Below are 26,067 nucleotides of genomic sequence, written 5' to 3'. Positions count from 1 at the left end.
TCTCTGTTCCCCTTCTTAAACAATGGGACAACATTCGCTATCCTCCAATCCTCCGGGACTACACCAGAGACCAATGACGACCTGAAGATCTGAGCCAGAGGCTCTGCAATCACCTCTCTAGCCTCCCAGAGAATCCTAGGGTAGATCCCATCCGGACCAGGGGACTTATCTATTTTCAGCCCCTCAAGCATGTTATTATTAATGTGAAAATCAGCTATCAATTTCAGGCAATTAAAAATATACATTGTGAATATCAAAACTTTCTGGTCAATTCACGCAGTTCCCTTCGCAAAATACTTTTTAAAGGTGATAATTGTTGATGCATTGCCAATCAAACCCTCTAGTTCAAAAAATAAACAATTTAAACTGTGGATATTCTTTCCTTCAGGTAGTAAATTGTGCTTAGAGATTTCAAAAGCATTAAATTATCTTACTTTTTTTTGTCTCTTTATTTCTCTCTTAACCAGTCCTCAATTTCCCTCTATTTCTTTCTCTGCCTGATTTAACTCATTCAAATTTCCTTATATTTCGCTCTCTATCTTTTGTTGGTTTCTTTCTCAATATTGAATACATGGTAACTTATTGCTTCTCATGAACACACCATGGGTGGATCCTCTCTTTTTACAATAGTCCAAAACAAGTTACCTATCCTCTCCTAATTTTTATTTTCATTAAAGTTATTCATTTTTCACAAATGCACAAAGTCAAGATCTACCCCACATCATGGATTATTACACAAGAGCTCATGGTGTAGCGGGTAATGTGGATGAAGATTTGGTTAGCTAACAGGAAGCAGACAGTAAGGTTATTTACAGGTTGGTAAACTATAACTAGTGGAACCCCCATAAAGATCATTGCTGTGGCCTCAACAATTTACAATCTATGTTCATGGCTTGGATGAAGGAACAGAATGCATGATAGCTAAATTCACCAACGACACCAAGAAAAGAAATAAGTCAGTTGTCAAGGGAAGGTAGAGAGGGGTAAAGGGATATAGATAGGTTAAGTGAATGTGCAAAAAAATGGCAGTTGGAGTTTAATGTGGGAAAATGTGAATTTGTCCACTTTGGCAGGTAGACAAGAAGAGCACTATATTATTCAAATTGAGAGAGATTGCAGAATGAATCTGGATACTCTGGTACCCAAATCACAAAAGGTTAGTATGAAGATACAGCAAGTGATTAGGAAAGCAAATTGAATGTTAGTGTTTGTTATAAGAGGAATGGAATATAAAAGTAGGGAAATTTTACTGCAGGACATTGGTGAGACCACATTTGGAGTACTATGTACAGTTTTGGTCTCCTTATTTTGAAAAGGATATAATTGGTTTAGAAACAGTTCAGAGAAGGTCCGCTCGACTTATTTCTGGAACAAAGGACTTATTTTATAAAGAAAGGTTGAATAAATTGGGCCTCTACACATTGGATTTTAAAAGAATGAGAGGTGATCTTATTGAAATTTATAAAATCCTGAAGGGACTCGATAGGGTGGATAACAGGAGGATGTTTCCATTTGAGGGGAAAGCTAGGGGACACAGTTTAAGAAGAAGTCTCCCTTTTAAGATGGAGACTTTTTTCTCTCAGATAGTTGTTAATATATGGAATTCTCTTCCCCAGAGAGTTGTGAATGCCAGGTGACTGCATGTACCCAAGGCTGAGTTAGATATATTTTTGATAGACAAGAGAATCAAGGATTATGGGAGGTAGCTAGGAAAAAGGAACTGAGACCACAACCAGATCAGCCATGATCTATATTATCTTATGGAACGGCAGGGCAGACTTGAAGGGTCAAATGGCCAACGCTTACATAGAAACATAGAAGATACAAGCTGGAGTAGATCATTTGGTCCTTCAAGCCTGCTCCACCATTCAGTATGATCATGGCTGATCATCTGACTCAGTACCCTGATCCTGCCCTGTCCCCATATCACCTCAAGATTTCAGGAAGTAGACAACTCAAGACCTATATCTAACTCCTTCTTGAAAACATACAATGTTTTGGCCTCAGCTGCTTTCTGTGGCAGTGAATTCCAAAGGCTCACCATCTCTGGGTGAAGAAATTACTCCTCATCACAATCATAAAAGGTTTGCCCCTTATTCTTAGACTACGACCACCGGTTCTAGACTCCCCGCTATCGGGAATATCCTACTTGCATCTACTCTGTCTGGTCCTGTTAGAATTTTATAGGTTTCTATGAGATCCCTCATTTTTTTAAACACCAGTGATATAATGCTAATTGCCTAAATCTCTCCTCATATGTCAGTCCCACCATCCCAGGAATCAGTCTGGTAAACCTTCGTTGCACTTCCTCTATAGCAAGAACATCCTTCCTCAGGTAAGGAGACCAAAACTGCACACAATATTTCAAATGTAACCTCACCAAGACTCTGTATAATTGCAGCAAGACATTGCTGCTCCTATACTTGAATCCTCTGGTTATGAAGGCCAACATACCATTTGTCTTCTTTACTGCTTGCTACACCTGCATGCTTATCTTCAGCAGCTGGTGTGGGAAGACACCCAAGTCTTATCGCTCATTCCCTTCCTCAATTTATAGCCATTCAGGTAATGTCTGCCTGTATTCATTACCAAAGTGGGTAACCTCACATTTATCCACATTACACTACATATGCCATGCATCTGTCCACTCACTCAGCTTGTCCAAATCACCCTGAAGCATCTCTACATCCTCCTCAAAGCTCACCCTCCCACCCAGTTTTGTATCATCTGTAAATTTGGAGATACTGGGCAGGGTTTTATGGCCTCTCTCGACCCGAGACCAGAAAATCCCACCTGAGGTCAACAAACCTTCCCATTGTCCATCCCTTGCCCACTCCCAATTCCCGTGGCGGGCATGGTGGTAGAATTCTGACAATTACATTTAGTTCCCTCATCTAAATCATTAATATATATTGTAAATTGCTGGGGCTCTAGCACTGAACCCTGCAGTACCTCACTAGTCACTGCCTTCCATTCAGAAAAAGACCCGTTTATTCCTATTCTTGTTTCCTGTCTGCCAACCAATTTTCTATTGATTCAATTCACTATCCCCCGTGCCCCATGTGGTTTAATTTTGCATGCTATTCTCTTATGTAGGACTTTGTTGAAAATCTTCTGAAAATCCAAATAAAGTGAGGAAGTGTCAACTAGAGTGGGTGGGGAGATGTGTTGTGTTTGGACTTCCAGAAAGCCTTCAGCAAAGTACTTCACAAAAGGTTAAGTCATAAGATAATAACTCAAGTCATTGAAGGTAATATATTGGCATGGATAGAGAACTGGCCAACAGGCATGAAATAGCAAGTGGGTATAAGGGGTTCTCTTTCAGGTTGATGAAACCAGTGGGGTTTCACAGGGATCAGTGCTGCGACGCAACAATATATATTAATGACTTGGAGAAAGGAAGCAAATATATTGCAGCCAAATTTTCAGGGATACAAATATAAGTAGAATGGCAAGTCGTGAGAGAGATACAAACAGTTTAAAAAGAGATATTGATAGGTTAAATAGCTGGGCAAAAAGTTGGCAAATGGATTAAAATGGGGGAAAACATGAAGTTGTTCATTTTGGAAAGGCGAACAGAAGAACAGTATTATTTAAATGGAGAAGAACTGCAGAAAGCTGCAACACAAAGGAACTTAGGGGTACTTGTGCATAAACCACAGGAACCTAGCATATAAGTGCAACAAATAATCAGGAAGGCTAATAGAACGCTGGCCCTTATTTCAAGGGATTTGGACTATAAGAGTAGTGTATCTTGTTGCAGCTGTGCAAGGTACTGATGAGACCACATCTGGAGTACATCATGAGCAGTTTTGCTCCCATTATTTAGGAAAGATATTATTTAATTGGAGACAGTTCAGAGAAGGTTCACCAGGAAGATCCCCAATATGGAGGGATTGTCTTATAAGGAAAGGTTGAACAGCATGTAACTGTACTCATTGGAATTTAGAAGAATGAGAGGTGATCTCATTGAAACATATAGGTATATTAAGGAGTTGACAGGGTAAATGCTGAGAGAATATTTCCCCTCATGGGAGAGCCTAGGACCAGAGGACATAGTCTTATAATAAATGGGTGCCAATTTAAGACTGAGATGAGGAGGAATTTCTTCTGTCAGAGGGTTGTGAGTCTTTGGAACTCCTTGCCACAGGGACATGTGTGGGCAGAGACTTTGTGTATATTTAAGGCTGAGATAGATAGATTTTTGATTGGTAAGCAAATCAAGGGTTACAAGAAAAGGGCGGGAAAGTGGATGTGAGGAATGTTAGATCAGCCATGATCCTACTGAATGGCAGAGCAGGCTCAAGGAGCCGAAAGACCTATTCCTGCCCCTATTTCTTATAGTCTTATCCACTGGCTACCCCCTCACCAACAATACTAGTTACATCCTGAAAGAGTTAAGCATGATTTCCCTTCTGTAAATCCATGTTGACTCTCTCTCATTCTGCTACTGCTATAAAAGGCTTTAGAATTTTCCCCAAAGCAACTTTAGGCTAACTGGCCTATAATTCCCTTTTTTCTCTCTTCTTCTCTTTTTAAATAGTGGGGTTACATTAGCTGCCCTCCAGTCTGTAGGAAATCTTGCTCCAATTATATTAAACACTATTCTATTTTGTGTTTAGTAAAATCCCACCATTAGCAATGAGACAAATGACCAGTTAATCTGTTTCAATGTTTTTTGAGGGAGGATTGTTCACCAGGAGACTGATAAAACCTCATGTTCTTGCTTAAATTGAACCACTAGATGTTTAAAATCCATCTGAATCACAGAAGAATGAGAACATCTCATCCAAAACAAGGCCATGGGTGGGGCTTAGAACCATAACTTTCTGACTCAGAAGCCTGAGCAATTGAATGGTACACAACACCTTGTTCAGAAAAGGCATTCATAAGATGCAGCATTCACGCTCATTCATCCCATACCCAAGAGATCTATTCACCCATTTCAAGTAGAACCGAGTTCTCCCTGGTGTCCTTATTGAGATGGATCTCAATCAACATTACTGAAAACGGGCTACCTAGTCATTGTCTCTTTCTGCTTTTTTGTGGAACTTTGCTGTGTGAAAACTGGTAGTTGTTTTTCCCACACTAACACTTCAATAGCACTTAATGCTTTGAAATGTCCTGAGCTGGTGAAAGGCACCACATAAATGAAAGGATTTTTTTTTTCTTCTTTTGCACGGACTCAGAGTAAGGAAGAGTTGATGGCAATTTTGATACCTTGGGCTTTTTCCAGTATATACATATACAGGCATGGAACTTAGAAATTGTGGCTTAGGTAATATCTGCTGATCCAATTACAGTACAAAGACTACATATATTACTGCTAGGCAGACTGGGGTGGATCTAATTTTGATGCGGGTGACAAATGAAAATTGAATACAAAGTAAAGTCAGGTGGGGTGTACAACAAATTATTACAACATATTTACGCACAGAAACAGGTTGCTCAGCACTACTGTCCATGCTGGCTCCTGCTTCATACAAGGCTCCTTCCACTCCTCTTTAGCTAACTCTACCAACTAGTTCTTTCTCCCTCATGTATTTATGTAGCTTCCATAGTAGCAATGCTATTCACCTTTACAACTCTATGTGGTGATGAGTTCCACATTCCAACCACTCTGCCATTGGATTAATCAATCACTATCTTATATTTATGACCTTAGTTTTGGCCTCCCCAACAAGTAGAAATGTTTTCTCCGCGTTTAGTCTATCAAAGTGCTTGATAATTTTAAAGATCTCTGTCAGATCTCTTCAGCCTTCACTTTGCTACAGGGAAACAAGTGATTGTTCCGTCTTTCTTAATAACTATCTCATTTCAGTTTTGGTATCTGGCTTGTAAGGGGTCCTATGGCGCAATGGGTAGCATCCCTGTTCTGAGCTAGAAATGCTGTGTTCAAGTCCCACCCCAGGATTTGATGACCAACCAAGGTGAGTTTAAAATGCGGCCAAAAAAGTTGAACATCAACTTGTAAATCCTTCCAGCGAATGCCAATGGCAGGTGGTAAGAGTGACAGATACTCGATCAGCCATTTGATGGAAAGAAAATTGGATCCTCTGCCATCAATATTTTTAGCTCCAGACTACAACATGCATATAAAAATGCATGCGATCACAGTAATTGGATGGTCAGTGTGATCAAATTGGTGCCAACAGCATGGGGCTCAATCCCTTTTCTGGCTGGGGTGAATTTGGGATCTGCCTCTTTACCCTAAGTGTGGTGGAGTTTATGGCACTATGAATTGGACCTGCCGTCAGACAGCAAAGTCAAGAAGATCTTTATTGTGAATCTCTTTTTACCTCCCCCAGTCATTCTTTCTCCCTTTCATAAATAGGGAGACAAGGGCTGTGCACAGTACTTTAAGCACTTCACCTAGATCTACCAGTTTAACAAAAGTTTACAGCGCAATATATCTGTCACCTACAGAATCAGACTGACCCTATTAAGGATTTGATGAGCTCTCTGTGTCCCATTGGCAATAAAGATTTAACTCTCTCTGAGAGAATCCATGACTAGGACCAATGAGACAGAAAGAGAATGCGACAGAAGAAACCATTCAGTCCATTTCTTTCATCAGTCCAGTTTTATCTAATACCTGGGGCCAATTATCAGACATTCACTGGAAACTAAAATAACTGTTTTGTAAAATCCGCAATTAAACCCTGATACAAACAGGCAAAAAAATTCAGAAACATCATTGCAAATATAGAAATTTATCTGTACAGAACTGCAGGGAAGAAGGGAGATATTTTACTGGTAAATATTACTGTACAATGCAAGGTGTGAGCGGTGTGTGAGCTACAATTACATGGCAGTCTAGTCACAGTGTACATTGTACAACGAACAATGCCCCATGTACACTACAGTGAGTCACAGTCACAGGACAGAGTCATGCGATAAATAACATCCAATATTCCAAGGCTTCTGGGTGTCCTTTATATATGTTTGTATATATCTCATATATATATTGTTAAAAAAAAGAAATCCTTTGTACAGGTTTTAGAGTTCAGTTTTGATGATTTTGGTGCACAGACTTGTGAGGGAGGCTAAAGTTTTTAAGAACAGTAGAGTTGGTCAGGTTAAAAACAGCAGCTGTAAAGTTTTTGTTTGCTTGGTTCTTTTTGGTCCAATTTTAGTTTTAATATCTCGAAGAATCAAGATTTGTGCTGATTGGATACGCCCTTCCAGTAATCGAGGATATCGTGCAGATCCTCATCCTTGGCAAACTGCACCTTTTTCCTCAGAGCATGTCCTGCTGCCATGAACTCTTCCTCCCCCTCTTTGTGCCTCTTTTTGTGCAATCTGAAACGTTCCCAGATGCCCAGAGGCGGCTTGCTGCTGTACTCTGGGCTGGATGTATAGCTTAGGTTATGGTATTGAGGTGAGAGCTGCGAGTATGCCATATCCCGTCGGGGCCGACTGAGTGGCTCCAGGATGGAGGGCTTGCTGCGGCTGCTTGGTCCCTCTAACAGTGGCTGCTCACCCTGGCATCGGTCAGGGTAGGAGTGGCGGTGCTCGCTTCGCTGCTGGGCCCGTGGAACTGTGGCTGGGCTGCTAACTGCGATTGGAGATGCCTTCTCAATATACTGGACCTCAGACCGACAGGGGTGCCCTGGCATTGAAGTGTCAGAGTGGAAGGACATGGGACTTCTTGCAGAGCCACTGGAGGAAGTGCTGGGGCGTTTGGGGGTCGCTTCAATACTGCTGTGCCTCTGCAGTGGATGGTAACTCTCCTTAGAAATGGGGGTCAAGAACCCAGGCTTGCCCTGGGGTTGTTCAGTGATCATTAACACCTGGGGGTCCACTGAAGCCATGGCCCCAGCTTTTCCACCTTGAAAAGGCCCAGTCTCTGATTTCAGTGCATCTATGCAATTATTGATGATCTGGTTTACCTTATCCACTTCTTTGGCAATGGTCGAGATCTCTGTGGCAGAACTCCGGCCCTGCCCATTTCCTTCTATCTCCCTTCGATCAGAAGGCTCGCCTGTTCTCACCTCGATATAGTTGCCCTTGGCAGTTTTGGGTGTCTCACTCAGCTCCTGAAGCTTGTGCGACTCTGTGTCCCCTGACGATGGCAGGAAAGGCATCCTTGGTGCAGCTTCGCAGGGCGGCAATGGTTTCTGGACTAACTGGGAGACAGTGCTGGCCTCCATCTCCGCCCCATACTTCAGCTCAATGATGGTCTTCGTCATGCTGCCAGCCTTTTTGTGCTTTTCTTCTTGTTGTCTCTTCTTGCGTAGACAGTAATACACCAGCCCCAGCACTATGACCATCCCAAAAAGGCAGCCAAGAATAGTCATAATGTAGTGCGTGGCAGTTGATGGTGGTGGCACAGTACCTCTTGTTTTATCGCTTCCTGTAGAAAACGTGATGCAGGTTTGATTGTACCTCAAGGCATTCCGGATTGATGCCACACAGTATGTGTACGAAGTGTGAGGCTGGAGCCTGTCCAATTTAATTACCTCTTGTTCTGTTTGCAACTTCTTTATGTCTGCATAAAAGCTGTTGTTATACTGCACCAGGATGTACATCTTACTGAAAGGCTGGGGGATCTGCACTAACAAAGTGGCAGTTGTGTAGGTAACATGCTCTACCTTTATCACTGGCACACGGGTTTCACGGGTAGGGGAATGATAGGTTATAATGGGAGTGGGATCATCACCTGAGGAGCAGTCGTCAACTCCACAAGGGCTGTCTGAGGTGGTGGTGATTGGGGGCATCCGGGTAGGCATGAACTTGGGGTCAAAACTGTCATCACAAGTTGAGATGAGCAAGCTGTAGGCACTCTGTGTCTGGCTTTGACTCAGCAAGGCTTGGCCTGCATAACGAGATGGGGATTCACACTGCATCCGATCATAGCTCCTGGTGGTGTTGTTGAACTGCACCAGCCATTTCAGGAAACCCAGCAAATCACAGGAGCAGTAAAATGGGTTGCCATAGAGTTCGCAAGTTGTAAGCTTGCCAAGACCAAGGAAGGTGGAACTTTCCAATGTTTGTAACCGGTTCATGGACAGGTCGATGTTCATAATGTTGGGACACTCCCAAAAAGAATTGGGACTCACCACCTCAATAAGGTTGGCCTGGAGATAGAGGTATTCCAGCCTACCCAGCCCCCGCAGGATTCCCTCGGTGATATTCCGAAGCTTATTGAAGCCCAGTTGCAAAACACGCAGGTTGTACTGTGCAGAAAAGGCACCATCCTCGATGTAGGAAATATCATTCTTGGTCAGATTAAGTTCTGTCAGGTTGCCAAATCTGTTCAGCGAAGAATATTGGACACTTTTGATCTTGTTCTCATTCAGCCGGAGGTCCACAATGGTGCTGTTGATGTGCTGAGGAATGGACTCATATGGGGGTTGGTTTTGGCTACAAATTGCCAGCCACACAAATCCTTTCTCCCCTTCAATGAGCCAGCAATCGCCATGAACTCCAGCAGCATTCATCAACAAGGCTAGAGAGACCCAGAGAGCAAGACTGTGCAGAGCCATCCCCTTGTGCTCTCGGGGTTTGTGAGCAAAGAGCTTTCAATAGCACCCACCTGCTCAACAAGTTGAGATATTTTGCAGAGCTCAAAGTATGCTCTTTTTTAAAAATGCTAATTAATAAACTGAGGTGCAGTTATTTGCTTGCTTCATGACATTTTCCTTGTCCATTTTTTCTCTGCACACAGTTCTCTTTGAATTCTTTTGTGCAGTCTGTCCCCATCTGTAGACATTCCTTGAGATAGTTTCAACAGCTTGTCTTGGTTTTCCTAAGAAGGGGAAGAAAAGACAATATAATAAGGCTGATTTGAGATCGTTTTTTGATCATAATTACTTCCTATAAGAGTTTGATCCCCCAGTTAATCAGGCCTTTTTAACTGAAGTACAACAGGATTTATTTTGTTTGGCTTTGCTTGATATTGCAGGTGGTTTTATATAGTCTGAAATTGTAGAAATCTGACAAGTTTGTTATTTCAACAAGATTTCCACAACTTGATGCTGCTTGAATACCAGGAAACAGGAGGCATTGGTTTAGACAGTTCTATCCTACTGGGGCCTTCCAATATTTCCAATTAACTCATCATTGGAGGGAAATTGTAATATTGCCCTTTGGACCCAGATGTGAAGTTCTCATCTTTCTAATGACGGCATGGCATATTAAATTTTATTTCACAAGGAATATCCATTTTTATTTCTCTGCCTTGAAACATCCAGCAATTAGCTCTCCGGATGACTCAATTGATAAAATTATGTGATACAGATATAGACCAGGAAATTTCAGCTTCAAAATTGAGTTAGCTGATCTGAATCAGGGTGTTACAACTAGTCCCTGCACCCACAGGCTACAGAGAGGAAAATCAATTAACCACAATGTTACTCACTATCCCTTCCTGGACAATGGGATGTAAAGGCCTGGCTTCGCTGTGACCAATTGCCTTGCTGATACTCAAATAATAAGTTGCACCAGAAGTCTGTCGTGTCTTAATTGGTAGCACTCTCCCTTCTGAATGGTTCAAGTCCCTCTTGGTGGCTGGGATTTTACTTGCTCCCCTCTATACCTGTAACAGGTGTAATAATTGGATGGGAAGGTGAGAGATGGAGAGCTCATTGCCTTCTCTTTGGTGAAGTCAGGGCAGAGAAGTTAGAGGATGGCCTTCATGCATGGAAGTGGCCCTCTTATACCTCTGCAATTTTAAATATACAATCAATGTTGGCCATTCCATCAACTGCCTAGGCCCTAAGCTCTGCAATTCCTTCCCTAAATATCTCCCTCTCTCTACCTCTTCTCCTTTAAGATGCTCCTTGAAACCTACAACCCAAACTGCTCACTTAGGTCCCTATCATGCTGTCTTGGGCGTGGCGAGGATCTGTTGGGAGTTGGGCAGGGGGTTAGGAAGGGTTGCCCTCATGATGTGATTTGATTAATTATTGTCACATGTATCAGCATACAGTCAAAAGTATTGTTTCTTGCTCACTTTACAGACAAAACATACCATGCATAGAGAAGGGAAGGAGAGGGTGCAGAATGTTTGATGTTCGTAGAATGATTGTTCCCATGGGGGTGTCTCTGGCAATAAGTGCAGTGCCAACCCTCCTGCAAATGTTCACCTTGACCTCCATATCGACAATGCTTCACGGAGCCTGCCTGACTGACCCTGGAGAGTCCGCAGCCTCATGTCTCTTCCAGGCAATCGCAGCAATGACCACCGCTCCAGGGTGGTGCTGCTGGAACTGAAGAGTTGTCAATCCTTTGATTAGCTGGCAATTTTTGGAGACGGGTTCTTTGCCTTTAAATATACTGAAGCCCATACAGCCATCAGTTGACTGAGGCATTTAATTTGGGCAGGGTTCCCAAAAATGGCTGAAGCAGAATTGCCACATTCTTCTGGGGCCACCACCATGGCCATTAAATTCAGCTGACTTGAACACATATCTAGGCTGAAACTCCAGTGCAGTACTGAGTGCGTGATGTGCTGTTGGAGGTGCTGCTTTTTGGATGCGATGTAAAACCAAGGCCCCATCTGCCTCTTGGAAGGGTGTAGAAGTTCACTGCAAACTATTTTAAAGAAGAGCAAGCAAGTCCTCCCTTATGTCCTGACCAATATTTATCCCTCAAACAACACTTAAAAAAAAGAACATGTAATTTGCTGTTTGGGTACAAAACGGCTGCTTTGTTTCCTATATGAAAATAGTCACTGCACTTCAAAATACTTCACTGGCCACTTTGGAACATCCTAGGTATATGAAACGTTTGTAAATTCTTTCTTTCTTGATTGTTGAATTAATTGCACTTTTTGCATTCATTGCTAGAATTCTGGATCTATCAAGTACTGCTTCACTTCAGTCTTAGCACTATAAAAAAACAGAAAATCGTACCAATGGCTTGGCCAATTTTAATCTTTAAACACCTAAAATAGATTTTGTGGACCTTGCTGTGTGCAACTGGCTACCACGCTTCATACATGCAAAGACTTTGAAGCACTTTAGGATGTCTTGAGGTCATGAAGGGAACTATATAAATGCAAGGCTTTCTTCTTCCAAGAGTCAAGAGTATATCTTATGAGTATAACTTGTAACTGCTGCATACTGTTTGCAATCAATTTGAATTAGCCCAGTTTAGAACATGGGAGGATGACCTCTTCGACACTGAGTGACAGAAAGACACCTGCAATCAATTTCTGAATTGGTTTGGCTATAGCCAAATGCATAGTGAGGAGGAGAGCAGCAGAATTTCAGAATTAGTTCCAGCAGTAGAAAATGTCCAACAGCAATGTCCATAAGCATTTCCTTTGTGCTCTCTCACCACTTGCATGTCTTCATTATTGTAAAACATCCCAAGGTGTCTCACAGGAGCATTATCATATAGGATGTCACTTAAATAGATACGAGAACAGGCTACTAAAAGTTTGGTCAAAGACTTAGGTTTTAGGGAGCATCTTAAAGGAGGATATATAGAGAGGGGAAGGTGTTTAGGGGAGGAATTCCAGAGCTTAGGGTTTAGGCAGTTGATGGCCCAGACAACACTGATGGAATATTTAAAATTGCAGCTACACGAGAGACCAGATTGAACAAATGTAGAGATCTCAAGATGGTTGCTGGGGGAGATTACAAAGATAGGAAGGAGCACAACTAGACTTGAAAACAAGGATGAAAATTTTAATGTCGAGGCACTGCCAGACAGGGAACCAATGTAAGTCAGTTCATACAGGAGTAATGGATGAATTAGATTTAATGCAGGTTAGGATATGGACATATCAATGACTTTATCAGAAGCCACTGACAGATCTCTGTAATTCTTCTCATTTTCTTTTTTTTTAAGAATTAACTTTGGAGAGAAATGGTTGACTATATAAATTATGAAATTAATCAAAGTATTGATTGAGTCTAATTGCCTCCTGCTAATTTGCTGGGTGTGCTATTGCAATTGGTTTATAAATTCATGGAATGATTGAAACCATCTTCTCCAGAGTTTCGAACAATTTACAATCTAACTTCAGGCACAGCATATAAAGGGATGACGATGAGAAGGGGTTGGTTAATGCAGGGCTGAGTGTGTTATATTTGAATGCATGCAGTATACGAAATAAGGTAACTAAACTGGTAGCACAGAATGAAATTGGCGAGTACGATCTTGTGGGCATCACAGAGACATAGCTGCAAAGGGGATTGCGGCTGGGAGCTAAATATCCAAGGGTAGACATCCAATCAAAAAGACAAGCAAATGGGCAGAAGGGGTGGGGTTGCCTTATTAGTAAGAAATTAAACTAAATTGAAATCAAGAAACAATGCAAGATGTAGAATCCGTGTCGATAGAGTTGAGGAACTGCAAAGGTAAAAAGACCATAATGGGAGTCATATACAGATTCCAAGCAGTAGTCAGGATGTGGCATACAAGATACACCAAGAGATAAAGAAGGTGTGTAATAAAGGCAAGGTGATCATGAGGAACTTCAATCTGCAGGTGGCCTGGGAAAATCAGGTTGGCAGTGGATCCCAAGAAAAATAATTTGTGGAATGTCTACAAGATGGCTTTTTGGATCAGTTTGTGGTGGAGCATACTATGCAACAGAATTTGGTGATGTGTAATGAGGCAGACTTGATAAGGGAGCTTAAGGTGAAGGAACCCTTGGGAGACAGTGACCTTAATATGATGGAATTCACCTGCAGTTTGAGAGGAAGAAGCTAGAATCAGATGCAACAGGTTCGCTGTTGAGTAGAGGCAACTGCAGATGCATGATGGAAGAGCTAGCCATAGTTGATTGGGAAAGGATCCTAGCAGGAAAGATGGTGGAACAGCAATAGCAGGAATTTCTAGGAGTAATCTGGGAGACAGCAAAATTTCATCCCAGGAAGAAGCGTACTAAGGGTTGAATGAGGCGACCATGGCTGACGAGGGAAGTCAAAGACAGCATTAAAGCAAAAGAAAAAGCATACAATGTAGTGAAGATTAGTGAGACACCAACGATTTGGAAGCCTTTAAAGACCAACAGAGGACAACTAAAAAAGAAATAAAGGGGGAGAAGCTGAAATATGAGGGTAAGCTAGCTAGAATTATAAATAAAAGTTTTTTAGATACATAAAGGGAAGAGAGAGGCAAGACTGGACATTGGGCTGCTGAAAAATGATGGCTAGAGAGGTAGTAATGAGAACAAAGAAATGGAACTGTATAGGTATAATGCGTCAGTCTTCATGGTGGATGACACCATTAACATACAGAGATTCAACACAGTCCGGGAACAGATATGAGTATGGTGGCCATTACAAAGGGGAAGGTACTAGGGAAGCTGAAAGGTCTGGAGGTTGATAAATCACCTGGACCTGATGGACTACACCCCAGAGTTCTGAAGGAGATAGCTGAATAGGTAATGGAAGCAGTAGTGGTGATCATTTGAGAATCACTGGAGTCAGGGAGGGTCCCAGAGGACTGGAAAATTGCTAATGTAACACCCGTTTAAGAAGGGAGGGAAGCAAAAGACAAGAAATTATAAGTCGGTTAGTCTGATCTAGTTCGTTGGTAAGATTCTAGAGTCCATTATTAAGGGCGAGGCTTGGAAGTGCATGATAAAATAGGGCAAAGTCAGCATGGTTTAATCAAGGAAGGTCATGCCTGACAAATCTGTTAGAGTTCTTTGAGAAGGTAATAAGCAGGTTAGACTACGGAGAGCCAGTAGGTATTATCTACTTGGAGTTCTAGAAAGCCTTTGACAAGATGCTGCACAGGAGGCTGCTGAGTAAGGTAAGTGTCCATGGTATTAGATGCAAGTATGGCTAGAAGCTTGGCTGACTAGTAGAAGGTAGAGAGTGGGGATAAAGGGGTGCTTTTCAGGATGGCAGCCAGTGACTAGTGGATTCTGCAAGTACGTGCTGGTGCCATAACTTTTCACTCTATACATAAATGATCTAGTTAAGGAGCTGAAGACATTGTGGCTAAGTTTGCAGAAGTTACAAAGACAGGTGGAATACAGGCGGTATTGAAGAAGCGGGGAAGCTGTAGAAGGACTTGGAGAGTGGACAAAGAAATGGCAGATGGAATACAACATGGGAAAGTGTGAGGTTATGGGCTTTGGTAGGAAGAATAGAAACATGGATTATTTTCTAAATGGGGGCAGAATTCAGAAATCAGAAGCGCAAGGGGACTTGGGAGTCTTAGTTCAGGATTCTCTTAAGGTTAACTTGCAGGTTGAGTTGTTAGGAAAGCAAATGCAATGTTAGCATTCATTTCAAGAGGAATAGAATACAAAATCAGGGATCAACTGCTGAGGCTTTATAAGGCTCTGGTGAGGCCACATTTCGAATATTGTGAACAATTTTGGGCCCCGTATCTGAGAAAAGATGTGCTGGCATTGGAGAGGGTCCAGAAGAGGTTCATGAGAATGATCCCAGGAATGAAAGGCTTGACATTTGAAGAGCGTCTGAGGACTCTGGGACTATACTCAATGGAGTTTGGAAGGATGAGGGCGGATCTCACTGAATCTTACAAAATAATGAATGGATAGACCAGACATGGGGAAGGTGTTTCCATTAGTAGGAGAGATGAGGACCCAAGAGCACAGTCTCAGGGTAAAGGGATGACCCTTTAGAATTGAGATGAGGAAGAATTCCTTCACCCAGAGAATTATAAATCTATGGACACCATTGCCTGTGGAGGCCAGGTCATTGGATGCATTTAAGATAGAGATAGATTTTTGATTGGTAAAGGGATCAACAGTTACGGGCAAAAAGTGGGAGAGTGGTGTTGAGAAACTTATCAGCCATGATTGAATGGTGGAGAAGAATTAACAGACCGAATGGCCTAATTCTGCTTATATATCAGTAGAAACCTCACATTCTCCACCTTGCACCGTGTGGATGAAGCTAGCCATTTTAGTAGTTGGTGACACTGTATAATCAGCCCATTCTATTTCATTCAGTCCATCAAACAAATCTGGATCTTGTTTCTGGCTGGATTCATCTTTTACTTAAGGGAAGCTCTTTGTAGCTATTAATAAGGGCCAGAGTGATCTCCTTGACAAGCTTTGATTTCTGAAGAGGGCTTGTGAGGAATTTCCTAGATTTTAATTCTTCTTAAAATAGCCTGTAGTTTTAAATCTGCCTCTCACCCTCCTAGCAAAACATGGTTTCTGGGTGAGGTGGAAGGTGTACATATTGTGATGCACAAGCCCATCACAATGGTGTGGGATTAGTGGATGGCGTAGAGTGCCTTTTCCTGCCTGCTAGTATTCCTATGTTTGTAAGATTGAGGGAAGCATTGTGGAAAGTTCAACAGCCTGACAATCTGTTTCCAAAGCCATTGTTAATATCTGTGCAACAAAACTTCATAGCTGGGGGCCAGGGCTTGATTGCGGTGGATCACAGGGGCACATGATATCTCTTCTGGATAATGTATATATGTTTTTATAGTCAATCTTGGGACGTGGGCATAAGCAAGGTGACAACCATTGCCTGTGTTTATTGCCCATCCATAGTTGAGAAGATGGTGGTGAACCACCTTCTTAAACTGCTGTAGTCTGTGTGGTGATGGTGGTTCCAGAATATTAGAGATTCTTGGAGTTTGGTCCAAAGATAGTAAAGAAAAGGCCAATAAATGTGTCCAGTTTGAGATGATGTGATTTGAAAACAAAGAAAGACTCGCATTTATATCATATCTTTCACGACCATTAGATATCCCAAAACAGTTTACAACGTTTGGAGGAATGTTGGAGGCTGTCTTCTCATTTAACTGCTGAATTTGTCCTTCTTGGTGGTAGAGGTTTGGGAAATGCTGTCGAGGGGGTTTTGTGAGTTGCTGCTGTGCCTCTAGTATATGGTGTACACTGCTGCCACTCTGCGCCAGTGATGGAGAATGGATGTTTAAGCACACTGAACTGGTGGATAGAATATTCTTATATTTCAGACTTAGGTGCCCTCAAATTAAACGTGGAATGAGTCAAAAGTTAAGCTATCCTCTGCTCTTTTGAGTAACCTACTGTTAGCAACATAATTACTTAACCAACCACCAGGAAGTCCCTGAATGCACTTCCTCCCACCTTCTGAAGGCTGAGTTCCCTATCAAAGCAGTAAAGCTAGGATCAAATCTGTCGGCTTTTGATGACAAGGTGTTATGGCAGTATCCAGCTGACTCACCTTGTTTCTGTATTCCAGGTGTTTTTTAAAATCTTTCTGCATTTTCATTTGTTAAGCATTAGCATCTATGTTTGCCCTTCTAACTGCATGGACCCTCTAGGGGTGATGGGTAAAAAAAGGACAGCATGAATCATGGTAGGGATTCTAGGTATTTGTGGTACTAACAGTGTACAATAGTCTGGCTGAATGAGGAAGCACTGCCAACAGTTAATATAACTAATACTGGGATTAGTGCTCATCCTATTAAATCAGAATGCTGTTAGTTCTGTGTACAGTGTACAATTCCTGTTTATTCAGAATAGTAAGATGAGTGCACTAATCACAGCATGGATACGAACCATGTAGAGCCTTCACTTATTTTGCATAATAAGTTACTGCTTTGTTCATTCCCAGAGATGATGGGGCAAATCTTACCATCTTGCTCGCCACAGGAATTGTCACAGATGAGGGGCAGACAATGGAAAGGACTTTTGACTTTGGGTGGGATTTTCCAATTTCAGGGCGAATGCAGCTAGAAAATCCTGCCCGATTTGTGAAGTTCACCACCAATGTGAGTTAACTTTCAACATAATTTACATAAGAACATTCTAACCCAGCAAAGGAGGATAGTAATATCCCTTGACAAAGAATCCTCTTGTCTTTTAAACTTGTCAGTAAATCAGTGCCATTTACAGATCCGGGCAGTGGGTGATCAAGGAGGTTGTCCAACCCGACTGTCTGCCTCTCTATCATGGCTATATTCATGGCCGAGTATCCCTGGAAAGGGAGCATGCGATGTCTGAGGACATCACTGATGCCTTCTGTGCCCACTGGGCACTGCAGGGACTGGGGTGTATTATTGACCCCTTTAATCACATTTTAATTTGATGTTTTAAGTTTCCTTTCTGCTTTGTCTTTTGTTTCTGGAGGTTCCCCTCCTTTTACCCTTTTCCCTTTTTGAGTTGTCCCCAAGTTAATTTGATTTTGTTTATTTGGTTGGATACAAAAAGATGTCCTTGATTAAGGATCCAATTGAGGCCTTGTACTCAATAGTTCCTCTGATACCCCTGGCGAAAGACTGCTAACTACTAGCACTCTGTGTACTGCTGTTAGAGTTTGTAAATAAAGGGGTTTTGGTGAAGGGACTTATGCCTCTGAAGACTTATTACAGTCATTGGCATAGCCACCTTTAGGAATGTAGCATAACTGGTCTTTTGCTTGCCCCAGGTATACAGTGCTGATGCTGGGCTCAGGTCCCTTTAACTGTTTTCCTCCACTGATACATCACCCATGCTTAGGGAAATGCGCAGAAGCAGGAAAAGGCTGCCGCTACTCATGGTGGGGGGGGGAGTCAATTGCGCCCCAAATAGGGTTGCTAATCCTCTAGGTTTATCCTGAGTCACCAGGAACTAAAGATTAATCTCTGGATCACAGCTACAGGGAAACCAGAGGAGAACAAATCAGAAATATTGACAATTTTATTATAGCATCTCTATTGTAGTAAAACATTCCAAACTGCTTCACAGGAGCATTATCCAACAAATTTTGATACTAATATTAGGAGAGGTCGCCAAAAGGGGGGAATGTCAGAGCTTGGGTGACTAGGCAGCTGAGGTGTGGCTTCAAAAGGTGGACTAATTAAAATTGGAAATGCACAAATGGCCAGAATTGGAGGAGCATAAGAATCTTGGAGGGCTGTAAGGTTGTAGGAAATTAGACATATGGGATGGGTGAAGGTTGACCTTTTAAATATGGTGAGTGCGATTTTCTCAGCCCGATGCACTGCTCAAGTAGCATAGCAGGTGGGGAAATGTCAGCAGGAGGGCTATAACGGGATTTGCAACTGGCATCCAGTCGGTTGTGACTCTCCAGGGACATTTTTTAAGGTATAATCAACCTTGTACCAGGAAACAGTGCAAGGCTGAATATTATAGTGAAATCCTGATTTGAATGTTATTAGCGAGCCTGGGACAATATCATCCGCACTCATTAATGTTTCCCATCCTGTTGCGGGGAGGTTTGCACCAGTGGGAATTAAAACTGGTCCCCATCAATGGGAACCAGGCATGATGGCCTTGCTGGTGGGGACAGAGGCCATTGAGGCCCCCTCAGAAGGTCAGGGGCAGAAGTGAGGGTGCCCCTTGGGCAGTGCCAGCCTCGCAGTGCCAGCCTAGCAATCAGCACTGTCAAGGGGTGGAGCCTGAGGGGTGGCCATCTGTGGGGCAGGGCCAGATCAGTGGAAGGGTGGGGGACCACTGTGCACCCTATATTTGCAATTGGTGGGGGAGGGAGAGGGTGATTGGGGCTGTCCATGGGAAGATGGGGGTGGTTGGGGCTGGCTCTGGGGAGAAAGGGGATGGGGGTTGGGCAAGCCACTGGGAGGCTGGCAATCTTCTGGGAGATTGGCGCATGTGCAGTGGCCTACTCAGCGCTGTGATGCCTGCCTCTCAGGTGGGATTAGGTCCCACCCCCTTTACTAAGTGAATCCCCTGGCGGACTCTATGAAGCACAGAGTGCCAGAAATTCAACTAAGTATGCCCAAAAAATGGGCAGGAACTTCTCCCATTTTCCCACCCATTGTGCACTTAGTTTGTTTTAGGAAAATTGCACCCAATATGTATCATTTTAATTTTCTTTTGAAAATTTTTACTTTCAATCATAAAAATATTGGACAAATTATCAAAGGCTATTTGTCCAATAGTCAGGAGTCAGCCAAACTACATTCATAGCTCTATTGCCTTTTGTAGATTTGAGTCCCACTGTAGAGATTTAAGGACAAAATTCAGGCTGATGCTTCAGTGCAGTGCTGAGGGAGTACTGCACTATGGCCCAGTCTGCCCTCTCAGGTGGAAGTATAACTATTACATAAAAGAAGAGCAGGTAAGCTCTCTCTGGTGTGCTAGACATGTTTATCCCTCAACTAACTAAAGGAAAAACAGATTATTGGGTTAATATCACAGCACTGTTTGTGGAACCTTGCTGTGTATAACGTTTCCTATATTGCCAAAGTGACTACAAAAAAGTACTTAATTAAGCTGTATGGTGCTTTGGGCCACCCTGACGTCATGAAAAGTGCTTTCTTTCCAATAACATAAGACAAAGTTATGAGGGCTGTTCAGTGGAGAGATTTCCTCAATTTTCCATTCTTTCCCACCTGAGAAAATGTGTATACAAAAAACAGGGAGATCAGGTTCAGTGTCATCCCAAATGGATAGAAAGAAATTGAAATATATTGTTAATCAAAACAGAAATAAATTAGCAATTTTCAGAACAGAAAATTAGAAGATAGGAAGATAACATTGGAAATACAATTTGCAGATTCCAAAAGTAAGTTTAAGCAACAAAACTTTATATATTTTTTATGTTAATACATTATGAAAATAGAGGATACTTGTGTCTTCAAGGGTATTGCATACTCTTGAGGCTGTGAAGACATTTCTAATCTACTTGAGCTGCCTGGTAATACTTGAAGCCATCTGGTGCCATATCTATATTACATCCTCAATCCTTTGAGAGCTGCTGTAACATTGCTGTAGCAAATTAAAAAAAATTAGAAAAGATTAAAAGATTATAATGAGCTAGTTTGCGTAGAGAAGGCAGTGGATTGGGTCCATGCCAGAGGTCAACTGGCACTGTTTGCAAAGGGTAGATTATTTGTACTAGATTGTCATGATCATTAAGTTTCGGCTCTGATGCGACTTGCAATATTTTAAATTACAATCAAGCGTGTAGGAGTCAATGCATTAGATAGTAATATCTGGTGTTTCTTTGATACTAGCTCCCAAATGCATGACTCCTGCCTCCTCAGACAAGAGCAGCCGACGCATGAGAATGGCATCATCTCCAACTTCTACTCCAAGTCACAGACATCATTTCAATTTGGAGATATAAAGCCATTCATCATCACTTGAGTCAGAATTCTGGAATTTCCTCCTTTATAGCACTTGGTAGCACCTTCACAATGTAGAAGTAGTGGTTCATGGAGAGGGCTATTACCCGAGAAACTAGGGATGACAAATAAATAGCATTGTTACTAAGATTCTGAGAATAAATTTTAAAAACTGGATCAGCCTTTGACTTCCAGGGACAGAGCTAGGATTGGGTAGCTTTTCAAGTCACAGTTACTGCACTTTAAGGTGGTTCACCAGGTGTAAAGTGCATGAGTCAATCTAATGAGGCTTTATCTGGACGCAAGCATTTTTTAAAAATCTGGGTGAAGTTGAAGTGAATTGAGTCCAATTACCATGCAATTCAATCCAGAATATCCTCAGAGACATTGGGAGGTTGATAATGGTGGAACTGGTAGCCGCCACATGAGTGATAAATAGAAGTTTGAATGGAGCAACTGACCAATTTCAAAAATAATTACAGCAATGTACTAGGCCAATCATAACAAGCCTTCTGGAGTACTAGATGCTGATAGGCTGCATCCAGTGCTGAATCCAAGCTTTTCCTTTGTTGGCTCATTTGATTTATATTCCATCCTGCTGTTGCTGGGCAGAAAAATCTGCAGCCAACAGTAAAGGCTAATCCTGAGGGAGGGGACAGTGGCAAATTTAGGTAGCAAGAAGCAGTGACGATTGGCAAGAAGAGGTTTCAGCATGGAGAGGTGGTGGCAATGCCTTGGAGAGGCTGTTGCGAGGAGAGAATGAGTCTGTGTGTGTGAGAAAATGGGCGGAATTTTCTCAGAAAAATACCAAGTGTTGAACAGGTGAGAAAACAGGCGGTTTTCTTGTCTGTTTTTCTAGCGAGGTAAGTTGGATGAGTTTATGTACAATACAGAGGCCGTAATCTGACTTCCACCAGTAGGGAGAGTGGGCAGAGCCTATTCACGCCAGGAAGGAGGCTGCAGACCACTAGGCATGCACCCCAATCTCCCATATACTGATTTTGTGGAAATCAGTCAACCTACATCCTGTTCGCTGGCTCCCGATTGCCAGCCGTCTGATTGCCTTCCTCAAACCTCGATCGCTGGCCTTCTGATCACTGGCCTCAATCCCTGCCTCCCCCATCAGACCCCCCCCCCACAATGAGGCCCTGCCTCCCTCAGGTCCCTTGCCCTGACACTGCCAGTGCCAGGATAACTGGCTGGCAATGCCAGGCTGGTACGATACAAGGGGCACTACCTACTCTGCCCCTGACCACCCAGGGGGCTCCAGTGGCCTTCGGTCCCACCAATGAGGCCATCACATTTGGTTCTTGAAGGTGGGGAACATCTGTGATCCTTGCCAATGAGGACCTCCACATGTGAGGTAGGACTATTACATCCCGGATCATTAATGATATTAAAATCAACTAATAAATATTTAAATTGGTCTCATGGTGATTACACCAGTAATATCATGAGAGGCAAGAATCAGGTGCAAATATGATTTTTCACCTCTTGCTCGTACTCCCTGCCCTGCTATGCTAAACGACCAGTGCAGCAAGGTGGAAAAATCCCGCTCGCTGCATGTGTGTGAGCCTGTGTGTGAGGGAAAAGGGATGGATGTATGGATGTAAATGATGAGTGTGTGTCAGTTAGGATGAGTGTGTGTGTGAGGATGTGTGTGTGAGGATGAGTCTGTATCTGTGAGGATGAGTGTGTGAGTGTGAGAATGAGTATGCTTGGATGAGGATGAATGTGCATGATTGGGAAGATGAGTGTGCATTCGTGTAAGAATGTGTGTGTGAGAAAGGGGTATCTGTGTGAGAGAGGAATGAGTGGGTGTGTTAAGACATGTGTGTATTTTTGTCTGAGGATGAGTGTGTGAGAGAGAAATATGGCTGAGTGTATGTGTGAGAGAGGTGAGTGTATGTGTGAGTGAGGGGTGAGTGTATATGTGTGAGAGAGTGGGGTAATTTTGTGAGCGGATGAGTGTTTGTGCTTGTGTGAGGATCAGCGTGTGCGCATGATGATGAGTGTGTATGAGGATGAGTGTATGTCCGAGGTTAAATGTTTGCTTGTGAAAGGATGAGTGTGCATGCGAGGATGAGTGTGCATTTATGTGAAAATGAATCTGTTGAGTGTGAGGATGAGTGTGAGCACGAGGATGAGTGTACGTTTGTGTGAGAGTGAGTGTGTATGAGGGAGAGTGTGTATATGTGAGACAGAGGGGTGACTGTGTATGTGTGATAGAAGGGTGAGTGTATGTGTGAGAGAGGGTGAATGTGAGGGAGATGGGGTGAGTGTGTATGTGAGAGAGGGTTGAGTGTGTGAGGGAGGGAAGGTGAGTATGTGCATGTCTGTGAGGATGAGTGTGTGGGTGAGAGGATGAGTGCTTGTGTAAGAGAGAGGGCTGAGTGAATGTTTGTGTGAAGAAGGGTAAATGTATGTGTGACAGAAGGGTGTGAGTGTGTATAAGAGAAAGGGATGATTGTGCATACGTGAGAGGGCTGAGTGTGTGAGAGAGAGTGGTGAGTGTGTGAGGGAGGGGCTAAGTATGTGTATGTCTGTGAGGAAGTATGTGTGTTGGTGAGGATGAGTTTGTGTGTGTGAGGATGTGTGTGTATCTGGGAGAGGGTGCGTGTGAGAGGGAGGAGTGAGTGTGTGTGGGTGTGTGAGAGAAAGGGGTGAGCGTGCATGTATGAGAGAGGGGTAAGTATGGGAGAGAGGTGTGAGTGTATATGTAAGGATGAGTGTGTGTGATGGTGACTGAGGCTTAGTATGTATCTGAGAATGTGTGTGTGTGTGTGTGGGATGAATGTGTGTGCATGTGAAGGTGAGTGTGCATTTGTGAGAGAATGAACGAGCGTGTGTGAAACAGGGTGAGCGTGTGTGCGAGACGGGCTGAGTGTATACATGTGCGAGACGGGCTGAGTGTATACATGTGCGAGACGGGGTGAGTGTATACCTGTGTGAGACGGGGTGAGTGTATACATGTGCGAGATGGGGTGAGTGTATACATGTGCGAGATGGGGTGAGTGTATACATGTGTGAGATGGGGTGAGTGTATACATGTATGAGATGGGGTGAGTGTATACATGTATGAGAGGGGTGTGTCAGAGAATGTGTTTGCCAGATTAGTGAGTGCATGAGGGATGAGTATGTGTATGTGTCAGACAGACAGTGGTGAGTGTGAGAGAGAAATAGGGGCGTGTGAAAGGAAAGAGTGTGTATGCATGTGTAATGATTTGTGTGTGTGTGAGTATGGTTTTGTGTGAGACGATGAGTATTTTGATTTGATTTGATTTATTATTGTCACATGCATTGGTATACAGCGAAAAGTATTGTTTCTTGCGCGCTGTACAGACAAAGCATATCACTCATAGAGAAGGAAACAAGAGTGCAGAATGTAGTGTTACAGTCATAGCTAGAGTGTAGAGAAAGATCAATGGGCAAGGTAGGCCCATTCAAAAGTATGATGACAGCCGGGAAGAAGCTGTTCTTGAGTTGGTTGGTACGTGAGCTCAGACTTCTTTTGTAGTTCCTTGTGATCTTGGGCAGAGCAGGAGACATACCAAACTGTGATACAAACAGAAAGAATGCTTTCTATGGTGCATCTGTAAAAGTTGGTGAGAGTTGCAGCTGACATGCCAAGTTTCCTTAGTCTTCTGAAAAAGTAGAGGCGTCAGTGGACTTTTTTAACTGTAGTGTTGGCATGGGGGGATCAGGACAGGTTGGTGATCTGGACACCTAAAAACTTGAAGCCCTCAACCATTTTTACCTTATCCCCATTGATGTAGTCAGGGGAATCTTTTTGAGGATGAGTATGTTTTTGAGGATGAATGAGTATGTATGTGAGAATGTATGTGATTCTAAGATTCTAAGTCTGATTGACAGCTGTGGTTTCTTCAAAAGGAATAAGTGCTTAGAATCTTTGTAAACATTGCCATTAGGATCATTGGAGGTACGCGAGATGCATTCAAGCATAAAAATAAATGAATATAAACACAGCTGATTGGAACATAAGTCAAAATCCATTAAGCTATCAACGGAGGCATATTTCAATGCAATGCACATTAAATTTGACAGAGATCAAAGGGTTCAAATGGAGTAGAGAGGCTTTCAAGGGTTTCAACTTTCTAGGATGCCTCAGAGACTTTAAAACTGAGCTGCGGGAATATATTTAGGCTGAGTAACAGCTATGCAAAATGTAACTCCTCCTCGCACCTCAGCCCCCTCAACCTCCCAGCCCTGGTGTTCTCAAATATCTACTCCCTTGTCCATTTAGATGGAAGTGGCCATGGATTTGGAAAGTGCTGTCTAAGGATCTTTGGTGAATTGCTGCAGTGCCTCTTGTAGCTAGTACACACTACTGCTACTGAGCGTCAATATGGAGGGCATGGATCTTGTGCCAATCAAACAGTGTACCTTGTCCTGGATGGTGTCAAACTTCTTGAGTGTTGTTGCAGCTCACTCATCCAGGCAAGTGGGGAATATTCCATCACACAGGGTCATCTGGAAATGAAACATCAGCTCTTGTCTCTCCTTACAGACGCTGCCAGACCTGCTGAGATTTTCCAGCATTTTCTCTTTTGGTTCTACCACCTGACTTATGACTTGTAGACAGTGGACAGGCTCTGGGGAGTCAAGAGTATGGCAGTGATTTGGAAGCCAGCTGGGTGACCAGGAAGCATGGAGATTAAAATGATCCGGCTGCTTCAAAGTTTTCACATCTGACAGGCAGGAATTCAGCTGCTGATCACAGGGCCGCCTGAGATCACCATGTCAACTGTGATCTTCATGTTTGTTAGGACTAGAAGCAACAGTCCAGCCTTGAGAGCCCCATCTCAGGGCAGAGTGGCAAGGTCAAGCCATTGTCCCTAGCCTGAGTCATCCCAATCCTCAGGACCATTGAGAGGCATTTTTCTGCATCCTAGCAGCAGCAGAGGGGAAAATGGCCACTGGGCATAAGGCATCAGGCCAGGCTGTCAGTGCTGGAGCAGTGCACAGTTGGCACTGACAAGGCATGTGGCCTGAATGGGAGGCCTGAGTGAGGGTCTGAGGGGGGAGGAGGCCTGAGTGGGGGATCTTAGGGGAGAAGGCTTGAATGTGGGGAAA

General features: G+C 43.0%; 2 protein-coding genes across 5 annotated transcripts in view; both read right to left on the bottom strand.

Annotated features, from left to right (window-relative positions):
- Positions 1-26,067, bottom strand: part of LOC145354885 (protein ELFN1-like) — a 196,353-nt gene that overhangs the window by 49,982 nt on the left and 120,304 nt on the right. The gene's annotated exons all lie outside the window — the stretch shown is intronic.
- elfn1a (extracellular leucine-rich repeat and fibronectin type III domain containing 1a) overlaps positions 6,555-26,067 on the bottom strand; it is a 139,817-nt gene continuing 120,304 nt past the window's right edge. For both annotated transcript variants that reach the window (XM_080206472.1, XM_080206474.1), the window contains exon 2: positions 6,555-9,751. In XM_080206472.1, the coding sequence (XP_080062598.1) occupies positions 7,155-9,488 (2,334 nt within the window). In that variant the 5' untranslated portion in view covers positions 9,489-9,751 and the 3' untranslated portion in view covers positions 6,555-7,154. The remainder of the gene's footprint in view (positions 9,752-26,067) is intronic.

This window comes from Carcharhinus amblyrhynchos, chromosome 18, assembly GCF_965287045.1.
Source record: "Carcharhinus amblyrhynchos chromosome 18, sCarAmb.v2.hapA, whole genome shotgun sequence".
Taxonomy (NCBI): domain Eukaryota; kingdom Metazoa; phylum Chordata; class Chondrichthyes; order Carcharhiniformes; family Carcharhinidae; genus Carcharhinus; species Carcharhinus amblyrhynchos.
This window is presented reverse-complemented; position numbering and strand designations above follow the sequence as displayed.